The following is a 19,865-nucleotide window of genomic DNA, read 5'->3' as shown; positions in this document are numbered from 1 at the left end:
CCTTTATCAGCAGGGGTACTGAGTACAAGAATTGGGAAATCATGTTGCAGCTATGTAGAACCTTGGTTAGGCCCCATCTGGAGTATTGTGTGCAGTTTTGGTCACCACACTACCAGAAGGATGTGGAAGCTTTGGAGAGAGTGCAAAGAAGTTCAACCAGGATGTTGCCTGGTCTCGAAGTTGTTGGCTACGAGGAGAGGTTGAATAAACTAGAATTGTTTTCACTGGAAAGACAAATGCTGAGGGGAGACCTGATAGAGGTATATAAAATTATGAGAGGCATAGGCAGGGTGGCTATTTAGAGACGTTTTCCAAGGGTGTAAGCATCAATTACAAGGGGGCACAGGTTCAAGTTGAGAGGAGGAAGGCTTAAGGGAGATGTGCGGAGGGCGTTTTTCACGCAGAGAGTGGTGGGTGCCTGGAACACGCTGTCAGAGGAGGTGGTGGAAAGCAGGCACATTAGCAACATTTAAGAGGAGGGATTGGAGGGATTCAGACTGAATAAGGGCAGAAGGTTTTTTTTTAGTTTAGTTAGGGCATCATGATTGGCACAGCTTTGGAGGGCCAAAGGATCTGTCCCTGTGCTGTACTTTTCTTTGTTCTTTGTAGGTTCTGAAATCTTTTGATACGTACTTTAATTTAAGAAGTAATAACATTTTAAAGCAAGGAAAGTGAATCCAGCAGCCTGCAGATCCTGTTGATTCCTTTATAAACAAATTATACAGTTTGGCTGAAGTGTGTGATGATGGCAACCTCACACCGGAGTCCATACCAGATCAAACAATAGTCTGAGTGGCAGATGGTGCTGTTTGGGAAGTACTGCAGGCAACTAAAAATGCCAATCCAATTAGTCAGGCAGTCCGAATTCACTAATAACACCGGTCCATTTAACGAGGCGAGTTTAAGCCACGCTGAAGAGCAATCCCAACTGTCCATCTCATGAAACAACAAAAGGGCAGGTGGAATCCAGCTCAAGAAAGACAATAACCGCACAAAGGTGGGACACCATGTTGCAATTTTGGGGTCAAGAGAACTCCCAAGATGAGAGCAATGAACAGTAACCTCTGCACAGTGCTTCCACTGCAACTGGCTGGGACACTTTGGAAAGTGGTGCAAGTCTCAGACACCAAGACATGTGGAGGATCCCAAAACAGTCCACGGGATTGAGGTACCACACCAGGAAGAAGTTCAGCCGTGCTGCTTGGGTGAGATCAAGGATCCTAGATTCTCTTTTTGGATTGTTGAGACCTCTACAAACAGTCAACTCACCAATTTCAAATCAGAACAGGAGCCAGTGTGGTGGTCCTCTCGGATCAGGAACAATAGCTCAGAGACCTCTAATTACAAAGGACAGACACTCCACTCAATGGTGCTCAGTGAATTTAACTCAAAACATTGGCTCTATTCTCTCTCTCCACAGATGCTGAGATTTTCCAGCATCTCCCAGAAAGATTATAGTGGACCCCTAAGGAAAAAAATAACCCATGTTCATGCTATGAAGGAACGGGATGAACATTCTCTCCAGACAGAATGGATTGGGGCAAAGTCTATGATGTCTGAACAAAATGGATGGGTTGCTGATAAGAAAAGATTCAACTCCAAGGAGTGCAAATATCAACTCAGATAGAGACCACCATGTGCCAGGAACACAGGACACTATGAGTTCAACTCCAAGCCAACAAAGTTTGCCCAAAGAAACTTGACCCCACCACTCCTCCAAATGTGACCAGAATGAAAGCCAAAAGAACTGTCAAATTTCCAGACCATTTGAAGTTATAAAGTCACAGGCTTGAGTCAAGGAGAAGGGGTAGCAAGTAAAGAAAGATTGCATTATATAATATGTTGGATAAAGACTTGAGGGGAGATGTAGTATAAAAGTTTCATAGCATAGTGAGAGTTCATAGCAACCATAGAAACCCTACAGTGCAGAAAGAGGCCACCCAGCACATCAAATCTGCACCAACTACAATCCCACCCATTTACCCACTAATCCATGCATCTCAGAACACTAGGGGCAATTTTAGCATGGCCAATCAATCTAACCCACACATCTTTGGACTGTGGGAGGAAACCGGAGCACCCCTGCATAGACATGAGGAGAATGTGCAAACTCCGCACAGACAGTGACCCAAGCCGGGAATCGAACCCAAGTCCCTAGCACTGTGAAGCAGCAGTGCTGACCACTGTGCTACCGCACCACCCTTAATATGGGACTGGGAGAATAGTACTCCCCACTGTGTGAGGTAGAGGGACATGTGGCAGTAGGCAGGAGACAGAGTAGTATCGAGTAATGATCAGACATGAGTATACAGTTACGTGTTACTAATAAACACGACTGTCTGACTGTACAAGCTATTGTGAGAGCTACTGAACAAACACTTACTATGTTCCTGTGCAGTCAAGAGAACCATCTAAGCTTCTAAAAGGCCACATAAACCAAGGCTGGAAAGGCTGAAAAAGATGGTGAAAATGGTGCTGCGTTTTAATATCAATGTGTTATACAGTGAACAATCACTGACTTTGTTCTATTACTTGACCTATTTGCAATTTGCCCATTATTTAAACTATTAAACCAGTTTGACTTCCAAAACGTGGCACACCCACTTTAAAATCAGCTGGACTTCATCACTATTCTCTTCTCCTTTATCTATCCTTTCCTGAAGATCTGCTGATAGCTGGGAGTTTTCAATTCTCACTGACCAAATTTACAATTTCTATTTCAGCTCAAATATCGAATGGAATATTTGGAAAGCTGATGGTTGAAGTCAGGTAAGTGATCATCAGTAAATTTGACCCAAGAAGCTTTCACATTCTTCGGGTGAGAATTCCCACTTTGTTTCCTTAGCCTCCCTGTTTGCAGTTACAATGTACGGTGACTGAGTTGATGTCAGGCTCTCCCCAGTAATTTGAAAACAGCCATGAAATAATCCACTTAGATTAAGAACCATAGAACCCTACAGTGCAGAAAGAGGACCTTCGGCCCACCGAGTCTGCACCGACCACTATCCCACCGGCCCTACCACCATAGCCCTATCTGCTAATCCCTCTAACCTAAGCATCCTAGTACACTAAGGGACAATTTTAGCATGGCCAATCAACCTAACCTGCACATCTTTGGACTGTGGGAGGAAACCGGAGCACCCGGAGGAAACCCAGACAGACACAAGGAGAATGTGCAAATTCCACACAGACCCAAGATTATTTTCCCCTTTTGCTTCCACTGGCTTCCCCTCAGATATTCTCAGGTGTCCTCTGCTGATTGTCTATTGGCTAATATAGAGCAAGATAGTTGCTTGTTGAAGCTAATAGAATTAAAAATCTACAGGGGTGTACAACAGGCTCCCGGCTCACTGTTTGACACTACTCTACAGAGTTAGAATCTTAGGGCCAGCCGCTCTCCTTGTCTTATCAGTCACCCATCAGTCTCCAAACTTAAGTGTTGTCGCTGGGCTAGCAATCCAGAGACGCAGGATGATGCTCTGAAGACCGTGGTTCAAATCCCACCGTGGCAGATGGTGAAATTTTAATTCAGTAAAAATCTGGAATCAAAAGTCTACCTTTGGAGATTGTCATGAAAACCCATCTGGTTCACTAATGTCCTTTAGGGAAGGAAATCTGCTGGCCTTACCTGGTTTGGCCTACATCTGACTCCAGACCCACAGCAATGTGGTTGGCTTTTAACTGACAGCCCTGTTAAATGGCTAAGTGAGCCACTCAGTTCAAGGGCAGTTAGGGATGGGCAATAAATGTTGGCCCAGCCAGCGATGCCCACATCCCACAAATGAATGAAGAAAAACGTACTACTGAATCACTGTTCTAATGTAAAGCCTTGGAATGTGTTATGTCCACCTGAGGGTTCAGACAAGGCCCAGAATTTTCCAGCCACCCCACCTCATGGTGGGCCTGCTCACCATTGGCTGCTGGTGGGATCTTCCAGTTCTGCCGAAGTCAATGGCAATTTGCATAGCTCGCCTCGGAGGCAGGATACGCCTTCAGCGGGAATGGAAAGTCCCACTGGCAGGAAGGGCCGGAGAATTCCACCCAAAGTCTTAGTTTAAGAGCTTATCCGAAATTCAGCACCTCTAACACCGCAGTACTCCCTCAGCACTGCACTCAAGTATCAGCCTATATCATCTGTGTATGGCACTCGAAGCCACTACCAAACTTGATTTATTATTGTCACATGTATTAGCATACAGTGAAAAGTATTGTTTGTTGTGTGCTATACAGACAAAGCATACTGTTCATAGAGAAGGAAACCAGAGAGTGCAGAATGCATTCTTAGTGCTGGGTTGTTATAATGTTGTAATTGTAATGCAGTATTACTGCTTTCCGTGTACAGTCTGATCAGATTGTAATTGTAATGCGGTATTGCTGCTTTCCGTGTACAGTCTGATTGGGTTGTAATTGTAATGCGGTATTGCTGCTTTCTGTGTACAGTCTGATTGGGTTGTAATTGTAATGCGGTATTGCTGTACAGTCTGATTGGGTTGTAATTGTAATGCGGTATTGCTGCTTTCTGTGTACTCTCTGATCGGGTTGTAATTGTAATGTGGTATTGCTGCTTTCTGTTTACAGTATGATCAGATTGTAATTGTAATGCGGTATTGCTGCTTTCTGTTTACAGTATGATCGGGTTGTAATTGTAATGTGGTATTGCTGCTTTCTGTTTACAGTATGATCAGATTGTAATTGTAATGTGGTATTGCTGCTTTCTGTTTACAGTCTGATCGGGTTGTAATTGTAATGTGGTGTTGCTGCTTTCTGTTTACAGTCTGATCGGGTTGTAATTGTAATGTGGTATTGCTGCTTTCTGTTTACAGTATGATCGGGTTCATGCTGGGAACCTGCATCACTTTCTTTGTTGTGCTGCAAAATCTAGGAGCTAACCTTTTCCTGGCATTAACTGGAACTTCAGTAAGTTCACTGTGTCATTCAGTAAAACAGAGAAATTGTGTGGCTTGCTTCAGTGTGTTTTTCTCTGTTCCCCTGTTTTGTTTCTCTGTACTTTTCTCCCTGTTACTCTTTCTTGAACAAATTGTTTCCGTCACTGCAGTCCAGTTGTTCAGGTACCAGTGACTCTTTGCAGCCCTGTCAATTGTTCCTGTGTCACTCTTGACTGTAAATGCTGACAGCTTTCAACAGAATCTGACCATGTCCTGGAATCCACACTCACTCTCTCTCACACTCACTCTCTCTCACACTCACTCTCTCTCACACTCACTCAAACTCACTAACACTCACACTCATGCACACGTAGTTGCTCCCTCTCACAGTCAGTCATGCTCATTCACTCACTCACACTTTCACTCACCCTCACGCACACATTCTCTCACCCTCTCACTTACACTCAGTGTCACACACACTCTCATTTAAACTCGTGCACACTCATTCTCACACGCAGTTTGCTCCCTAACACAGGGGCACTGGGGCTGGTCGCAGCTTTCCACCTGCTGCTCCTGTGATCAAAAGATTGTTATGGTGCAGAAGAAGACCATTCGGCCCATCATGTGTGCACCGATGAGCAAACAGAGATCAAACTCAGCTCTGTAGCGGCGTCATTTGGACTTGAAACTGTCAGCTCCATTCTTCTCTCTCCACAGACGCTGCCAAACCTGCTGAACTTGTCCAGCATTTTCTGTTTCTATTGTTAGAGAGCAAACTCTGATGCACGAAACCTCTGGCTCAGTTACACCACGGCTTCCCCACCTGAAGCTTCATTGGAAGTTGAATGTTTACAAGCTCTGGTTGAGTCAATGCTATTAACCCAAAGCTCCCCCCACCCCTGTCATCACCACCCCCCTACCCAGCCGCACCCTCTCACCCTCCCCCCGGCCTCGCCACCGGTCCCACGGCAACTCTGTCATTCCTACTGAAATACCTGAAGTGTGTCAGAGCAAAACATCCAGAACATTTTCCGTCCCAAATCCCCAGCAATTGTCTCCACGCCTGCCGTACAATTGCTGCATTCTCTCAACAAGAACAACAAGAAAGACTTGCATTTATATAGCACCTTTCACAGCCTCAGCCTATCCCAAAGTGCTTTCCACCCAGCAAAGTATGTTTGAACTATAGTCACTGTTGTAATGTAGGAAAAGCAGGAGCGCACAGCAAGCTCCCACCAACAGCAATGAGTTCAATGTGTTGGAGAGACAGTGGGGTAGTAGTGGTAATGTCACTGGACCAGCAACCCAGGATCACACTCTGGGGACATGGGTTCAAATCCCACCATGGCAACTGGTGGAATTTAAATTCAGTGATTGGATCAAGAATATAAAGCTAGTAATGATGATCATGAAACTATCACTGATTGTGGGAACAACACATCTGGTTCACTGGTTTCGGGAAGGAAATCTGCCGTCCTTACCTGGTCTGGCCTACGTGTGACTCCAGATCCATGGCAATGTGGGTGACATTTAACTGCCCTCTGAAATGGCCTAGCTCAGTTCACAGGCAATTAGGGGTGGGCAACAAATGCTGGCCTTGCCAGCGACACCCACATCCCACAAAAGAATAAAGAAACAAAATTTGTTGAGACAATCTGTTTCAGTGGCTTTAGCTGAGGAAGAAATATTATCCAGGATCCCCCTGCTGATGGATTCTGCCGGTCTTCGAAAACCAGCCTTCAGCATAATGCCTCATTGAAAAGATGGCGCCTCAGACAGTGCAGCACCTCCTCAGTACTGCACTGGAGTGCCAGCTTAGATCTATTTATTAGTTGAGATAGTGACAGGGGCAGAAGACCTATACCTGTTGTAGCAGTTCAGATGCTCCTGCCTGCAAGTGAATTCCACTGGGGACAGTCAGAGCCTCTTAATGGTCAAACAGTGAATTTTGGAAAAACCTTCCTCCCATTTGGGGAGCAGTGTTTGGACACGGTGAGATGATTGGTCCGCCCTCAGAACTTTCCTGCCTTGACTCATGGGCTCTTCTCAAACCCCCTGCCTGAAGTTACCCAGCATGCCTTCCACCAGGCCAAATGAGAGCAAGTTAGCCATGACTGCTGGGATCAGCAGGGAAGTTCCCCAGATCCAGCTGTGGATGCGAGGTGGAGCTTCCAACACCAATGCAGCTCACTCAGAGATGCCAGAAACACCATTCCTTCATTAGCACCTTGTACTCCTCCAGCCCTCTGGATCCATTAATGGTTCAATCCCTTCCCACTCATGCTCGTTACCTGATTTAATTATAGTCCTTCATTGTATTGGGATGATTCAGGGCCTGTGCACACTGACTGCTATTATTCCTGGTTTCTAATTGTGGCAGCATAGTTAGCCCAAAGCTGAACTTAATGACCTCGAGCTGTTGTCAACCCATACAAGTCCTGATGCCTGCTGACAGGAACTCAGAGCCTACCTCCATCAATGACAAATTTCCACCAAGTGTTAGGAATATAAACAAACAAAAATGGAGTATTTGCTTAGCCTGATCCCTAATTGCTGAGAGGAAAGGGACAAGGGTGGGGAATGATAGACTCCCATATTAGATCTGTGTGCTTTTAGATAGGGTGCCATTAAACAACATGGAATGTATAATAATGTGCCAATTGAATCGATTGGTTTGTACAACATGTGTCTCCTCCCATTCTAATTACATCACCTCATCAGCATATCATAGAATCCATAGAATCCTGACAATGCAGAAGGGGGCCATTCGGCCCATCAAGTCTGTACCGACCACAATCCCACTCAGGCCCTATTCCCATAGCCGCACGTATTTACCCTGCTAATCCCTTGACACTAGAGTCAATTTAGCATGGCCAATCAACCTAATCTGCACATCTTTGAACTATGGGAGGAAACCCACACAGACACGGGGAGAATGTGCAAACTCCACACAGACAGTGACCCGAGGCTGGAATTTAACCTGGGTCCCTGGCGCTGTGAGGCACCAGTGCTAACCACTGTGCCACCGTGCCGCCCATATCTTTCTGAGATTTAATGTTTTGGGCCAATGAGCTTCCATCAGAGCTGAAACGTCGACCTGAATCTGCATCTGTTTTTCTCTCTCTCTCTTTCCACAAATGCTGCCAGACCTGCTTTCCAGCAGTTTTCTGGTTTCATTTCAGATATCCAGCACCTTCAGCAGTTTGGTTTGTTTTTGAATAGTATAATGCAGCCTGGCCAAATATACGATTAGATTATGTCTGCAATGTCTCACCTGTTCCAAACCTGTGACCACTTCCATCTAGAAAGACAAGGGCAGCAGACAGAGGGGAACACCACCACCTGCAGCTTCCCCTCCAAACCACTCACCATCCTGACTTGGAAATATATCGGCCATTCCTTCACTGTCGCTGGGTTAAATTCCTAGAACTCCCACCCTAACAGCACTGTAGGTGTACCTAAACCTCAGGGCATGCTGCGGTTTGAGAAAGTTCCACTTTCTCCAGAGCAATTAGGGACGGGCTATAAATGCCGGCCTAACCAATCCAATGAATGAATATTAAATAAATCTTGTAATTACAATGTGGCGACACTTACTAGAAGTGTAGCTGTGTACAAGTGTACCCAGTCAGGGTGGGCATGGCAGTGATGCCTCCCTGGATAAACAGCCTATCGTATCTGCTGCCAACCCTCACCAAGGCCTTTGAGTGATCAGCAGGCAGTCATGGAGTGAACCTGGGGTAGAAACCCACAATGCAGAAGGAGGCCATTCAGCCCATCGTGACTGCATCGACTCTCCAATGGAGCATTTTACCCAGGCCCTACACCTGTCCTATACCCATAACGCCACACATTTACCCCAATAATCCCCCTAACCTGCACATCTTGGACACTAAGGGGCAATTTAGCATAGTCAGTTCTCCCAACCTGCACATCTTTGGAGAAGATGAAATAAGACTAGCCGATATTAAATAAATTGGAAAAAGTGACCTCCTGTAGTCATTGTTTGTGTCGTTTGACACTGTTTTGTGTATTTTCCTGGCAGTGTACCCCTTGGCAACGAATTGTATTGCTGTTTACCGTAACTTCGACAGTGATTCTCCCTCTCAGCCTTGAGAAGAATATGTCAGATTCAGCCTGGCAGACATTGATCTCTCTCATCTTCTACCTGTTGTTAATAATTGTGGTGAGTACAGGGAGCACAATAAGAGCCAGACAAGAATTAGCTGCTTGTAATATTACATCAGTGTGTATGTCATTGTCCATGATATAAAAGTTAAGTTTTCTAAAATACAATGTTTACACTGCCCTTCATTGTACTCAGGTGAATGAGTAAAGCCATTCATCTTATTAGAATCACAGAATCCCTACAGTACAGAAGGAGGCCATTTGGCCCATAGGATCTATACCGACCACAATCCCAACCAGGCTCTATCCTTGTAACCCCATGTACTTACCCTGCTAATCTCCTAACACTAGGGTCAATTTAGCATGGCCAATCAACCTAAACTGCACATCTTATTGTCTTCACTTTTAGCTTTAGCTAATTCCATAGAAACTGAACACTCTGCACTATCTTGCTTTAGTACCCATGGGTGAGCTTATATGGTAAGGAGCCACCACAGTGCGGTGCTTCCAGGGTGGCGGATGCCCTCTACTGAGGAGGCTCAGGGTGAAGAGTCTCTGCAGTGAGGGGCCTGCGCGGTGAGGCACCTCTGTGGTGAGGGGCCTCTGCAGTGAGGAGCCTCTGCAGTGAGGAGCCTCTGAGGGGCCTCTGCGGTGAGGGGCCTCTGCAGTGAGGGGCCTCTGCAGTGAGGGGCCTCTGCAGTGAGGGGCCTCTGCGGTGAGGAGCCTCTGTAGTGAGGGGCCTCTGTGGTGAGGAGCCTCTGTAGTGAGGGGCCTCTGTGGTGAGAAGCCTACATGGAGAATGTTGGCTGTATATTCCTGTTTGTAGAACATCAAACCTAAGCCTCAATCTTCACATCTCAATCTTCACTATTACTCAATCTTCACATATTGCTCTTTTCAGCAGGAGTCACTGAGCGATTCTCAGAAGCAGAGGCCGTATGGCCTTTAATAAAGTGTGGGCTGTTTGACCACTGATCCACCTGAAATCAATCCAGGACAGATCCCAGGATAGCCTCATTGGAGTGGCTCAGTTTCACATGTGGTAACTTAGCAATCAGGGAACCAATGCCCTCAATTTCTTCCACCTCAGAGCAGATCACAGAGGAAGGAACAGTTATAGAATCCCTACAGTGCAGAAGAAGGCCATTCAGCCCATTGAGTCTGCAATAACCACAATCCCACCCGGGCTGTGTCCCTGTAGCCCCACATATTTACCCTGCTAGTCCCCTCGGACACCAAGTGGCAATTTAGCATAGCCAATCCACCTAACCTGTACATCTTTAGAGTGTGGGAGGAAACTGGAGCCCCCAGAGGAAACCCATGCAGACACAGGGAGAACGTGCAAACTCCACCCAGACAGTGACCCAAGCTGGGATTCGAACCCGGCCCCTGGCGCTGTGAGTCAGCAGTGCTAACCACTGTGACACCGTGCCGCCCTAAAGGAGTCTATGTGAATGGGGCCATTTCAAGCAGGTTTTCATTCGCAAGCTGTCCGGAGCTTGCAACAAAATGCGACAATCCTAATCGCTGTCAGAAATAACATCATCAGTACAGGAGGGACAGAGTAAAAGCTCTTCTGTGGTATCGGTGGGGAGAATCATGCTTTCGCATTGGTTAAAGCTGATGCAGTCTCCAGGTCATTAATGAAACCAGCCTTAATGAAACAATCATACCTTCAGAAATCCAGTAGTTATTGAACTTAAATCCAAAGAGATTAGAATTTTCGATTCCCTTTGGCTTTCACCGTGAATATTAAAGATTGGGATTATGACTCAGGTCAAACCAATCAAATGTCATCATTCTGGTGGAATTTTACACCCCCGCCGTGATAGGCGTGAAACCAGGAAATGGGATGAGCTGTTTGAAGGTCCATTGACTCCTGCGGGAATGGCCATTCCCATTGGCAGCCATAGAATCCCCACCAGTGAGTGTCCAGGGCTTAATATCAGAATCTTAACCAATGGCTAGATCTCTCCTTTTTATAAAAGGATATTCTCCCTCCAGTTTTGCCCATGGGAGGCACAGGATGCTCCCATACTAGGTTTAGGGATGCCATGTGATCCAGGTGAGTGCGCCTCCCCGCAGTCCCCCCCACCCCACATCTCGAGTCTAGAATCACAAGGATTGTGGGCACACTTTCTGCCCGGAGGTCAACTGACCTGCAGTTACCACATAAGAGGGTCTCATTCCCACTACTGCTGTTAGTTACCGAGTGGTGAGACCGGTAGGAGACTTGCCACCGTGAGAGTCATCGAGTAAACCTTGCCAGGTTTGTCAGTTGGGGACAGTCCCACATTCATAGACACTCAGTCAAGGGATCCAGAGTCAGAAAGCCACACCCCTGCCCTTGCTTCAGACTCACTCCCCCCTCCCCTCTCCCCCTCACCGGTGAACTCCTGCCTCGGATGCCCATTCAATCCACATTCACCTCTCTCCAGGGATCCACCACCAACATGTGGTGAAGGGTCCACTGTAGTACCAGCTATGACCATTACTCCAGGTGACGCTGCCAGCCTCTCATTTGATTTGCAGCTCTCGGGGCTGGGATTTGCGTCCTTCTGCAGGCTTAGTCAGGAGATGCAACTCTGCCCAGCTAACGCCTGATTGAAGTGTCAGACTTCCCAGAGAAAAGGGACTGCGGGGTCCCATTGACTCTCCAATCTCCCAAAGAGAAGGAACAGGGAGGGGGAGTTCCCATTGACTCTCTGACCTCCTGGAGAGAGGGGACAGGAGGGGCTCCCATCGACTCTCCGACCTCCTAGAGACAGGGGATAGGAGGGGTTCCCATTGACACTCTGACTGGTGGCTGAGACACCCATCGTCCACGCTAAACCCCAGTCATTCTGTTTTGTTCTTGGTTGCACTGGCTGTGCCTGGCACCCCAGCAGGATCTCTCTCTGGGAAACAAAGGGGGGGGGCACGTTCGCACGAAGTAAGTGTTATAAATTCAGCTCAGCCGTGTGTGACACCTAAAAGTGGCTAATTGAAGAACTCCCCAGTGGAAGTCTGCACACTGTAGCAATTATTCCCAAGGTCAACAGTTCTGCAATGTTTTTGTTATTCTTTGGCAGAATGTGCCAGAGGCTTTGAAAATAAAAGCAGCTTGTTATTATCAGGCCAAGGCCAGTGTTTATGCAGACATGCCGTGCTGTGAGTTGGTTTGTGTTGATGGCGATGGGGAGTTCTCACGGCTTTCCCCCTCTTTTGCAGCTGCTGGCGTTCTGCCTGAACTCTGTGCTGTCTGGTGCCCTGGTGATGGAGAATGTCCGCCTCTGGCACTGGTCTGGAATTGCCACCTCTCTGCCAGTATTTGCCACCTCATTCTGTTGCCACCCGTAAGTGACACAAAGATACGGCACCAGCAAACTGTCTGCTTTTGCGATTGATAACGTGGCTACACAAGGCAGATAGATTGGCTCAAGGAAATGATGCTCTTTTATAAGTTTATTTATTAGTGCCACAAGTAGGTTTACATTAACACTGCAATGAAGTTGCTGTGAAAATCCCCGAGTCGCCACACTCTGCCGCCTGTTCGGGTACACTGAGGGAGAATTTAGTGTGGCCAATACACCTAACCAGCACGTCTTTCGGACTGCGGAAGGAAACTGGACCTTGGGTCAGATTCGACTGCCCCTGACCTGGAGGAAACCCATGCAGACACGGGGAGAACGTGCAGACTCCGCACAGGCAGTGACCCAAGCCGGGAATCAAACACAGGTCCCTGGCGCTGTGAGACAGCAGTGCTAACCACTGTGCCACCGTGCTGCCCATCATACAATCATACAAGGGTTAATTTACAACACACTCTTTCATGTTCATTTGAAAGCAGGAATATCATGGTGGGGGGGGAGGGTGTTGAAATCCCTGTCTTGGCCTCCTAGTGTCCAAAGCCCTGCCCTAGGATCATTAAAGACAAAGTTGCTGACTCACACCCAGTCCTGTTCACCCATCACCCCTGACCCACACTGGAATCCACTCTGCCAATGGCTTAGTTTTCAAATTCTTATCCTTATTTCAAATCCCTGTCTGGTTTCCCCCTTCCTAACTCTCTGTTCTCCTACGATGCCCCATCCCCCTCTCTCTTCATTCCTCCACCTCAGTGGTCTCTAGTTTTAATCACACCACCATTGGTTGTTCTGCTTTCAGCTCTGGAATTCTCTCCCGAATCCATCCCTATTTCTTTCTTTCTCCTCCATTTAAGATTCTCCTTAAAACATTCCATGGCCGACTGTTTGGTCACCTGTCTTAACATCTCCTTTTGTGTCTCAGGGTCACGTCTTGTGTAATACTCCACTGAAGCACCATGGGACATTTTACTTCAGTAAAGGCGCTATATAAATGCAAATGTTGTTGCCTACCTGAGTATGATACAACATGGAAACCATCGTCAACCACCTGCTACTCAACGGCTGAAGCTTCCCTTCCCCCCACCTCCCAATCCCCACCCTCCCGCCCCTACCCCACCCAAACCCACACCCCATAGCATTGGCAACTTGTCATTCATTGAATCATAAATCTATACAATGCAGAAGGCAACCATTCGGCCCATTGAATCTGCACCAACTCTCTGGCAGAAGATCCCACCCAGGCCCTTTCTACTAACCCTATGAATTTACCCTGCTAATCCCTCGAACCTAAACATATTGGGACACTAAGGGGCAATTCAGCATGGCCAGTCTGACTAACCCACACATCTTTCGGCCTGTGGGAAGAAACCGGAGCACCCAGAAGAAACCCACACAGACACAGGGAGAACGTGCAGACTCCACACACTGAGTGACCCAAGCCGGGAATTGAACCTGGGTCCCTAGCGCTGTGAGGCAGCAGTGCTAACCACTGTGCCACCGTGCAGCAGGATAAGTTGTAAGTCTGAATTGATTTTAACCCCCCCTCTCCCATTGTGTTTTGAATGCCCCCCAGCCCCTCTACCTAGCACTGTCCCACAGTTCCTTGTTTTATTTCAGAAGTGTTCAGTGCCACTGTGAAGGGTGTTGCAATTGGATTCCTTCATCCATTTTCTCACCCATTCCATTCCCAAACCCCCACAGCTGTCTTGCACTCATACCGACAATATTTTTCATAGTTGTACGGCCAAGAGGGAATTAGCGACTAGGCAAACAACTGGCCCCAGGATCAATAAAGCTCCTGGCCTCTTTGAAGACAGCTTTGATCACTCATTGTGAGGTCGACAGAATCAGTTAGAAGTGTGGGAAATATTTGATGTTGAAGTTGACCTTCAAATGTAAGCTTGCATCATGGTTTCTCTCTAATGTTCTGTGTCAAGACTAGTGCTTCCCATATACTTCAATCTCAGAGGCCAATCACTGGAGCGAATGAATAGTATCTTCAAGCAAGCCACCATCATTACCTTCACATTTTACACAGTAGTAAGTTACCTTGCCTGTATTCCTACTAAAGCTTTGCTGTTGGTATAGTCACTGAGTGCTGGTGCGGTGGAAATTCAGGGTTTAAGTCCTACCTGACTCTGAATGAAATAGGGGCAGAACTTCCTGTAAGAGAACTCCCATTCCACTCTGCAGTGGAACAGCCCAGACCCTGACTCTGAAATTAAGCTGCATTTTACACTTTTCAAAGCACCTTTATTTCAAATTCATAGAGTCGTAGAATCCCTACAGTGTGGTAGGAGGCCATTCAGCCCATCAAGCCTGCACTGACCACAATCTCACCCAGGCCCTATCCCCATAACCCGGCTAATCCTCTTGACACTAAGGGGCAATTTAGCATGGTCAATCCACCTAACCTTCACATCTGTGGACTGTGGGAGGAAACTGCAGCACCCAGAGGAAACCCATGCAGACACGGGGAGAACATGCAAGCTCCACACAGACAGTGACCCAAGCCAGGAATCAGACCCTGGTCCCTGGCGTTGTGAGGCAACAGTGCTAACCACTGTGAAACCGCCAAATTGTGCAAGGTAAAAGGACGCAGCTTTAAGCGAGTAACAGCAAACTTGGAACTGATATCTGTAAGGTTCTGCCCTGGGCAGTGAGGAGAGCGGGTATGTGGGGAGGGGGGCTCATTTTACTTTGTAAAGGGGTAATACCCAAGCAGATACCTTTTACTCTCCTCATATTTATTTCGATGGAAGCGAATGGGGTGTGCTGTATAACTGGTTGTTAATTCAACATGGACTGTTTTTAACTTTGACCCAAAGGCAAATGTTTCCCCCTCACCCATCTTATATATTTCCAAGGCAACGCTGAGATGATTGAAAACTAGAATAAAGTGTGGGCTGAGTGCTGACTGGTACACTGAACACATTGAGGAGGTTCAGCTTGTACATATCACCTCCGGAAACAATGACGGAGGGTGGCCACGTTCCAGCCAGGGTGGTGTGTGATTTGAAGGGAAATATGGAAGGGTTCTAGATGGCAGAGGTCACAGGTTATCAGGAGGTGCTGCTCTGTATTGTCTCAGCGGATGGGAGGTTGCTAGTCATACTGATATCTTCCACATGTTTGGATTTGGAATGTTTTGGTTGTGATACTGTGATTTTTATTTTCCTTGGACATTATCCTTTATAAAATGGGCGTCACAGTAGCACAGTGGTTAGCAGTACTGCTTCACAGCTCCAGGGACCTGGGTTCGATTCCTGGTTTGGGTCACTGTCTGTGTGGAGTCTGTACATTCTCCTCATGTCTGCGTGGGTTTCCTCCAGGTGCTCTGGTTTCCTCCCACAGTCCAAAGACGTGCGGGCTAGGTCGATCAGCTATGCTAAAAATTGCTCCTTAGTGTCCTGAGATGCGTAGGTTAGAGGGATTAGTGGGTAAATATGTAGGCATATTGGGTAGGGTCTGGGTGGGATTGTGCAGACTCGATGGGCTGAATGGCCTCTTTCTGCACTGTAGGGTTTCTATGATTTCTATGATAATATTCAGAAGACTAAGCAATCAAGATCCACTCCTTATGTTGTGTTATTATCTTTTTTCAGGTTGGTTTATGTGGCTACCTACCCCTGACTGAAGCTGTACCAGGGGATATCCTTGCTGCTTTACCCCCAAGCTTTGTAACACATGGGATGCGTGCTATATTTTTCATCTCCCTCGCATTGAGTTTCCCACTGGTTATACTACCTTGTCGCCAAGCCATTAGCACACTCCTCATTGAACAACAGGTTGGTTCATTATTAATCACTGTGGTTACCAGGAACAACTCAACGTCTGGCTAAGGGGAAGAGGAAACCGAAGGGTAATCTAATTGAACTCTTGGCTCTTTAACAGGCTGGGAGAGAAGATGTTCCTACTTGTGGGAAGACCCAAACCCAAGGGCCATTAATACACGATAGTCACATATAAATTCAATAAGGAATTCAGGAGAAACCTCTTTATTTAGAGAATGGTTAGGATGTGGAACTGCCACCGTAATTGGAGTGGTTGAGGTGGGCAGCGTTTAAGGGGAAGTTAGAGATAGACCTGAGGAAAAGAGGAATAGAAGATGATGTTGATAGAATGAGGTGAAGTTAAGGTGGGAACAGACTTGTGAGGAACATGAGTACCCTTGTAGATCAGTTGAGCTGATTAGTTTGTTTCCCTGTTGTGAATTCTGGCTGGGATTTTCCAGCTATTCCTGCCAGCGGAACCTTCCAGTCTTGCCGATTGCGAGCCCACCCCCCCACTGGGTAACCTGTGGCAGAGGGTGCAAACAGCAAGAAAATCCATTCACAGCGGTGGGACTGGAAGATCCCACTACCAGCCAATGGTGGGTCACTCTGTCGCCGCAAAACACACCACAGGGGCTGGGGGGGGTGTGCAGTGGGGAGATTGTACAACCCAGCCAATTATTCTTTCTAATGGTTTCAGTTGCCAACTGACCTCTGAACTCCTATTTACAGCGACAGAGTCATTCCCAGTAACAGACTGGGGCTGTAATGATACTGTAATGGGCGCCACTGTGAAAGATAGAGACTTTTGGATAATTTTACAAAAGTAATGAAACCACCTCAATCTGATTGGCCATCAGCTCTCCAAGGCAAATTGGTTACTGCCAATTAATGCTGATTGGAGTATAAAATGGCAGCAGGCCTATCAGATTCACACCATCTGGAAAATTCAAACCTATCGCTCGCAGGCTACAGCTAATACCCATACCTACATTACAGTCACTGCACAATAGCAGCAAAGACAAGAGCCGGAATTCTCCCAAAGCAAAACTAAGAGCCCAACAGACAGGAAAATGGAAGAATTTCCCAGCTGTTTTTTGGGTGTACTTACCCGAATGAATCTCAGACACTGTGCAATGCAGAGTGCCTCAGTCTGATTCACACTGAAAACTAGGTGGTGGGACCTATTCCTGCCTGAGAGGCTGGCAGCATAGTGCTGAGTGGGCCACTGTGTAGGCACCAACCTGTCCATGGGAAGATCGGCACATACTCATTAGCCACCCCTCCCCACTTCGCCAGCTTCCCAATCACTGACCTCCAATTGCTGGCCTTCCTCAGAACCACCCCGATCGTTGGCCTATCAGACCCCCTCCCCATCCTGGGCAAGTTCTGATCTATCCCCTCCAACAAATGGCCCTATCTGCCCCCCAGTGTAAGGTCCGCACTCCCCAGCCCCAATAGCCAGGCCCAATTGCTCTCCTCCCTCCCTCTCCCACCAATCCTCTTGCAGAGTGCCAGGAGGGCCCCCTCACCACTAATTACCCCCAATAGGCCCCACTTCCAGTAGGTGGATTGGCTATGCTAAATTGCCCCTTAGTGTCCAAAGATGTATGGGTTAGGTGGATTGGTCATGCTAAATTGCTCCTTAGTGTCTAAAGGTTGTAGGTTAGGTGCATTATCCACGCTAATTGCCACTTAGTGTCTAAAGATATGTAGGTTCGGTGAATTGGCCATGTAAATAATAAACTTAATTAAATTAAGTTTTCTTCTTCAAATCCTCAAATCTATGAGACAGGTCATCAAAATCAATATCTTCTGAAGCTGTAGAGGTGTAGCGTCTAAAGATGGTTAGATTAGGTGCACTGGCCATGGTAAATTGCTCCTTTGTGTCTAAAGATATGTAGGTTAGGTGGATTGGCCATGGTAAATTGCCCCCTAGTATCTAAAGGTGTGCAGGTTGGGTGGATTAGTCATGATAAAACGGTTATGGGGATAGGGTGGGAGTGGGCCTGGGTGGGTCAATGCAGACTCACCGGATAGCCACTTTCTGGGAATTTCATGTAGGGATTTGATTAAAACAGGGCTGAAGACTTCAAGGGAAGGGTCTCTTCAATGTGATTTGTAGTATATTTAAGTGAAAATTTGATGAGCACATGAAGATGAAAATAAATGAAGAATGTGTTGATAGCGTGGGATGAAGGAGGAGGTTCATGTAAAGTGGGGCCAAGTGGCTGCGTCCAATCAACAATTCTGTGGTGCAAACTCAAACTAATTCTATGGGTGGGAATTAATAGCCTCGCTCGTCCCCAAACTGTAAAATCCCATCCAAGGTCAATGGACCTTTCTATGGTCTGTCCCTCGCAGGCGGGATGGTAAAATTCTGGTATATGATTCTTTATGTGTGTAAGCCAATTGTGCCTAGCCATTACACAGAGCCCAACTCTTCTTAGCTTCAACTAAAACTGAGCCAGTGAAAACTGAACAAACATAACCAAAGTCCCAAATGAACATAGGCTGCGTGTCACCTTTTTGAGAGAGAACGCTGACTGATGGTGATTTAACCTGAGGGTTACCACACGAGGAGCAAGGTCAAGAAGACAGGGCCTTCATGAGTAACATCAGCCAGTGTAGGAATTGAACCCACACTGTTGGTGTTGCTCTGCGTCGCAAACCAGTAACCCAGCAAACGGAGCTAAACCAACTGAAATATCTCTCAACAAGCTAGGCCAGTTAACATTTGAGTGACTTGTGCCACCCAATGTTTGTTGCTTGTATATGATTTGAGAATTAGATAAGATGGACCTTTCTGAATCAAGTTAGGCAGGGGATAGAATGGGCTAGGAATGGAAATCTAGGAGGCTTCAGTTTTGGATTTCAATTTTGACTTCAAGCTAAGTACCCAAGGCTGTACAGATGACAACTGGAAATTTTAGGTGCCTAATTTCACCACTGCAAACTAATATATAATGAAGCCAGAAGCTTCCGGTCCCAGCGGAACATGGCATGCAGGACAGAAAAATTAGAGAGGCAGCCAAAAGTTTATCTGCCTTTCAGAAAATCCTGGCCAAAACGGAATACTTGACAAATGTTCAACAATGAAAAACTAAACAGTACGTTTATTTATTAGTGTCACAAGTAGGCTTATATTAACACTACAATGAAGTTACTGTGAAAATCCCCTAGTGGCCACACTCCGCCTCAATGAAAAACTAATCAGAAAGTTTATTTATTAGTGTCACAAGTAGGCTTACATTAACACTACAATGAAGTTACTGCAAAAATCCCCTAGTTGCCACTAGGGGATTTTTGCAGTAACTTCATTGTAGCCTGTTCGGGTACACTGAGGGAGAATTTAGCACCTAACCAGCATGTCTTTCAGACTATGGGAGGAAACTGGAGCTCCCAGAGGAAACCCACACAGCCACAGGGAGAACTTGCAAACTCCACACAGACAGTGACCCAAGCCAGGAATTGAACCCGGTTCCCTGGCACTGTGAGGCTAACCACTGTGCCACCGTGCTGCCCAAAGAAACAGGCTGAGCAAGGTTATAGCCACAGAGAATCAAATTTAGCCACTGGAATTAATGGGAAAATATCCGGTTGAAATGGCAAGTGAGTAAACTATATAGGTACTGAAAACATAAAATGGTTAATATATTGGGAGTGGCCCAGATAGCCAGGCAAATGGACATGGGTTCAAACCCTAGATGGTGGAATTTGAATATAGTGAA

At 46.7% G+C, this 19,865-nt stretch overlaps 1 protein-coding gene across 2 annotated transcripts in view; it reads left to right on the top strand.

Annotated features, from left to right (window-relative positions):
- Window positions 1-19,865, top strand: part of LOC145354840 (putative sodium-coupled neutral amino acid transporter 10) — a 44,534-nt gene that overhangs the window by 15,379 nt on the left and 9,290 nt on the right. The window contains exons 1-4 of one of the 2 annotated variants that reach the window (XM_080206365.1): window positions 8,938-9,072; window positions 12,225-12,349; window positions 14,299-14,401; window positions 15,967-16,149. In XM_080206365.1, the coding sequence (XP_080062491.1) occupies window positions 9,010-9,072; window positions 12,225-12,349; window positions 14,299-14,401; window positions 15,967-16,149 (474 nt within the window). In that variant the 5' untranslated portion in view covers window positions 8,938-9,009. Of the gene's footprint in view, window positions 1-2,723; window positions 2,770-4,823; window positions 4,918-8,937; window positions 9,073-12,224; window positions 12,350-14,298; window positions 14,402-15,966; window positions 16,150-19,865 lie in introns of those variants that run through there. The other variant, XM_080206364.1, reaches the window with a different exon arrangement.

This window comes from Carcharhinus amblyrhynchos, chromosome 18, assembly GCF_965287045.1.
Source record: "Carcharhinus amblyrhynchos chromosome 18, sCarAmb.v2.hapA, whole genome shotgun sequence".
NCBI classification, from domain to species: Eukaryota; Metazoa; Chordata; class Chondrichthyes; order Carcharhiniformes; family Carcharhinidae; genus Carcharhinus; species Carcharhinus amblyrhynchos.
Note: the sequence above shows the minus strand (reverse complement) of the source record. Positions and strands in the feature narration are given on the sequence as shown.